Source organism: Crocuta crocuta, unplaced genomic scaffold, assembly GCF_008692635.1.
Source record: "Crocuta crocuta isolate KB4526 unplaced genomic scaffold, BGI_CrCroc_1.0 scaffold978, whole genome shotgun sequence".
In the NCBI taxonomy this organism is placed as follows: domain Eukaryota; kingdom Metazoa; phylum Chordata; class Mammalia; order Carnivora; family Hyaenidae; genus Crocuta; species Crocuta crocuta.
Window position 1 is genome coordinate 547,421 of NW_027530876.1, and position 4,227 is coordinate 551,647.

At 56.2% G+C, this 4,227-nt stretch overlaps 2 protein-coding genes across 2 annotated transcripts in view; both read right to left on the reverse strand.

Moving 5' to 3' along the window:
- The window catches only part of L1CAM (L1 cell adhesion molecule), a 13,977-nt gene extending 12,884 nt beyond the window's left edge, over positions 1-1,093 (reverse strand). The window contains 1 exon segment of the mRNA XM_077769629.1: positions 1,018-1,093. Within this exon segment, the coding sequence (XP_077625755.1) occupies positions 1,018-1,093 (76 nt within the window).
- NAA10 (N-alpha-acetyltransferase 10, NatA catalytic subunit) overlaps positions 1-4,227 on the reverse strand; it is a 136,594-nt gene that overhangs the window by 78,858 nt on the left and 53,509 nt on the right. The window lies entirely within an intron of this gene.

A 4,227-nucleotide genomic window follows, 5' to 3' on the forward strand; every position in this document is an offset into this window, starting at 1 on the left:
CTCCGCCCCTGCCCCATTCCTGGTATAGACAGTGTTCCCCAGCACCAGCCCCCACCCCATCTTTCAGTGACACCGGCCTCCCCCAGGTCCAGGCTCAGAGACACAGGTGGCAAGGTGAGGGAGAAAGGACTGGAGCTACCAAGGAGCAGGCTTGAGATAGACAAATGCTGCCCTGTGAGATGCCCCTCACATGAGCCCAACAGCCACTTACAGCAGTGTGTTTACACCTCCTGCCACACTCAGGAGAAAATGTCATCACAGTAACACAGACTCCACACACAAATGGGTACTCACATCTGGCCCCAACTCACGTGCACACACGAACCACTATAATCAAATGCTAGCAAACACCTGCAGACCTTCACAAACCTGACAAGTAACAGTTATAGTGACTCACAAACTTATCCATGTAGGAAATCAAAATCACACTCAAGAATAGCCACACCTAGTGAATCACAACCACACACATCCACACGCACAAAATATACAGTCTGTGCGATTCACAAGCATACACAAATACTCATGTTTTGTCACAAGCCCCCAGCCATACTCCCTAACACCCGCACACCTACCCATGACCCTCCGCAAACGTAAAGCTCCAGCAGTCCCACCCCTCAGCCCCACCCAATCGTAAGGATTTACAAAATTGCTGGGCCTTTGTAAGGTGTCTTGTCCTGTGTCAGTTCACACACAGGGCTACCAAAGGACGAAGATGAGATTACTCAAGTCAGAAGCAGGGCAAAACTTGAATCCAGGCCTTTGCACAAGCTAGCCCTGGACTGGGGCCGGCCACGTTCTCCGCCNCCTCCGCGCCGGTTTCCTGTCCGTGGTGCTGACACACCGCGCGTCTTCCACCCTGTCCTCCTCTCCAGAGGTCCTGGGTACCGCCTGTCCACTCTGTACCCAGGAAAGTAAAGGGGAGGCTCCAGCGCCAGCAGAAGGTGAGGAGGCAGAAGATAAAAGAGGAGCCCAGCGCGGCGGCGAAGGGAGGCGTCAAGGCTCCCTCCAGCTACTCACATTCCTCGGGGATCTGGATGAGCAGGCAGGGGCTGCACAGAAGGAGAGGCCACAAGTACCGCAGCGACACGGCCATCTTCCCGGCGGCGCCGGCGGCGCGGCACNAGATGGCCAGCTTCCCCATCCCTCCCTCCCCCGCACCTTGGAGGGAGAAACCTAGAAGTCTTAGCACTAGCTAGGCCTCCAGGTTGCCTTTCATTCCCTTTCTCCTCTCCGTCTGTACTTCTGCACCAGCTGCCTCTCCAGCATCAACTTGTTGCCCCAATCAGCTCCCCTGGGCATGCCACAGGCCACTCTGTGCATGAGTGTGGATGTGGATGGGCATGTAGCCAAATATGCACATTACTATTTATGTCGCTGTGTGTGTACATGCAAGAGCACATTTGTATGTCTTCTCTGGGAGGGGGGGATGTGTCTGCAAGAATCAATACATGGGTTTAGACAGCTGCGTGTGTCTAGATAGCTGCGTTTGCACACAAGAGCGTTTGTTGTGTGTCTTCTTGTGTGTCTGTTATCTCTGGGAGATGAACCTTTATGTTTGCTATCTCTGTGTGTACACACAAGCGTGGGTGCACATGTATGTAGAGAAGAACTCTTGACAGTCTCATTGCTGTGGGGTTCAGAGCCAGCTGATCTCTGGGTGATGTTCAGGCCTAAAAAGCTGGTGGAGGACAGGGAGATCTTAGGAAGTGGGGATGGGGAACGAGGAAAGAGGCCCAGGAAGGTGGCATTTCATAGCACAAGTGGAGGAAATGGAAGAAGGGGAGAGGAAGCCTGACCTCAAGGTGTGGCAGGAGGAAGGGGAGTAGGAAAGCACCCCTCTGCTGTCCCTCATGCCCCTGGGCGGGCAATAAAGGTGACTGCGGTCATCTCCCAGATGCTACAACTCAGGGTCGGGGGGAGCTCTGGGACAGTATTTCTGTCACCTCTCATGTGTCTGGCAGGCCCAGGTCTTTTTCTGAATCTTCAGGGCTCAACTGCTAGATGTGTCCACCCAAGCCCAAGTCACACCAGCCATACCCACATTCTACCTGCATGCAAGAAGCTCTCAAGACCTGAGGCCCAGGGAAGGGGTACTCTGCCAATGACTACAAGAGTAAACACACTCCCAAGACAGCTGGCTTTGACTCCAAACAGGAAGGGGTGTGAGAAAGAGGCAAGTAGAGGAAGTGCAGGTGGGGTAAGCGTAGGTTGCTAGTTGACCGAGAGCTTGGAGGCTGGAGCTGGGGTCTGGATGCCCTCTCCAAGACCATACTAGACATCTTTATTGTGCCCAGCCAACACCTTATCAAAGGGGGGACCACGCCTCATCCAGAACGCTGAAGGGGTGGGTAGGGAGGCCTGGAATGCCAGGTTAAGGCATCTAGACTCTGTCAGGAAGTGACTAGGAGACACAAATCGGTTTAGTGTAAGGTGACCCGAGAAGAGTGGGGAGTTCAACGGACTGCCTGGGGACTAAATAGGGAAAATGGATGGTAGTGAATAGCAGTCAACTTGGAGCTCAGACTCCCCCACCCAAAGCTGGAGGAGGCAGTGGAGAAGCACCAGGATAGGTCAACATGGATGGGCTGAAGGCCGAGAGAAGGACTTGGAGGGCAGGAAGTGGTGAACTCACGGCCAATTCCCAACTTGCAAGAACTGAGCTGGAGCCTAGAAGGGAGGAGCAAACAGCAGACCTGTTCTGCCCCCACCTTCCCCCACAAAGCCAGTACAAGCAGGGTGGGCCCCAGGCGGCCTTGGCCTCCACTTCAAGGCCTGTAGGAAACAGTAGGAGACTCAGATCAGAGGGCAGGTGATCAAACAACAACCTTGGGAGCTCTGAGCACTCTAGTCTTAGAAGGGGGGAGGGGCGAGAAACCAGCTAGATGAAGCTCAGAGAAGGGCCTTCCTGCATGGAGGAGGCCTGAGTGCTCCCCTTGCTGGAACGATGATCCCAGTCATGGGAGCTCCTCTTTGTCCTCAAAATCCAGGCTCCCAGAATGGGGTTCGGCGTACACACCCTGGATATATGTGCCGGGAAAATGCAGTGCTTCCAAGCCCCTGGTCCCCGTTTTCTGCCCCGTCCCAGTGCCCCGTGGTCGCACACTTCCAGTCTCCTGGTATTTGCCACCCAGTTTGCCGCTTTCACGGGGAACTCAGACAGGCAGGAGCCAGAAGGTTGAGGCCTCTGACAGCTGGGAGGGGGCTCTGCCTCTTCCCCTCCCACTGCTGCTGGGTCTCTGATCTCTCATCATTCCTCAGGCAATTACAGAGCAAGCGGCTCAGGTTGTCAGCTCAGCAGGCCCCCCCAACCCCCATCAGCACCTCCAGGGGCAAGGAAGGCGAGAGTGTTCCACAAGCTGGTGTACAGATGGAGCCAAGGCCATGTCTGCGAGGGGTGGGGATGGGCTGGGGAAGACTGAAGGGTGACAGACAGGGTGAGAAAGAGGCAGGAGGGAGCAGGAGAGGCTGAGAAGAGGGGCTGGGGGAGGGAGGGCAGGGAGTGGGAGACAAAGACAGGATGCTGGACCACCACCACGGTAACCAAGATGGAGAAATCCAGCAACAGAGACCGGCATCGGGGAAAGGAAGACAGAAAAGGAGTACAAAGGGTGAGAGGTGTGTGCAGAAAGCCCTGATGGGAAATGGTCCAAAGAGCAAAGAGAGGGAGTGGCGTGTGTGTGTGTGTGTGTGCGCGCGCACATGTGCACACACCTGGTGGTGCCTCCTTCAGTGTCCTTGTCCCTGGGGGTGCGGGGGGGGGGCATGCCAGGCAAGGGAATGGAAAGGAGGAGGGAGACGGGCCTGAGTAGGGGGGTGTCTTGGGCTTAGAGGTCAGGCTGGACTGACAGGCAGAGCAAAGAGACAAACAGCAGAGAAGCTGTTGAGCCAGGACCAGAGAGACAAAGCCCACGATGACAGAGACAGAGCAGCTGGTCCCGGCCACTTGTGGCACTGGGGCTAGGGGACAGTTGTAAGACAAGATGAATGAGCCACTGCTGGCTGGCCCTCCCGGAGGAGGTGTGGACCCCCACAGCAGGGAGGGAGAAGCATTCAAAGGACCCCGGAGGATCCGTCCAGGATTGCTGCTAGTGCAGAGCGAGCAGCCGCCTGGCTGGGGGTAGGCGCCCTCACGTCCACAGGCACAACAGGGAGTGTCCGTGTGCACTCCGTGCTGGGGGGGATGCACAACAAAGGCAGGCTGCTCCTGAGTGGGTGGAGGTGAGAACC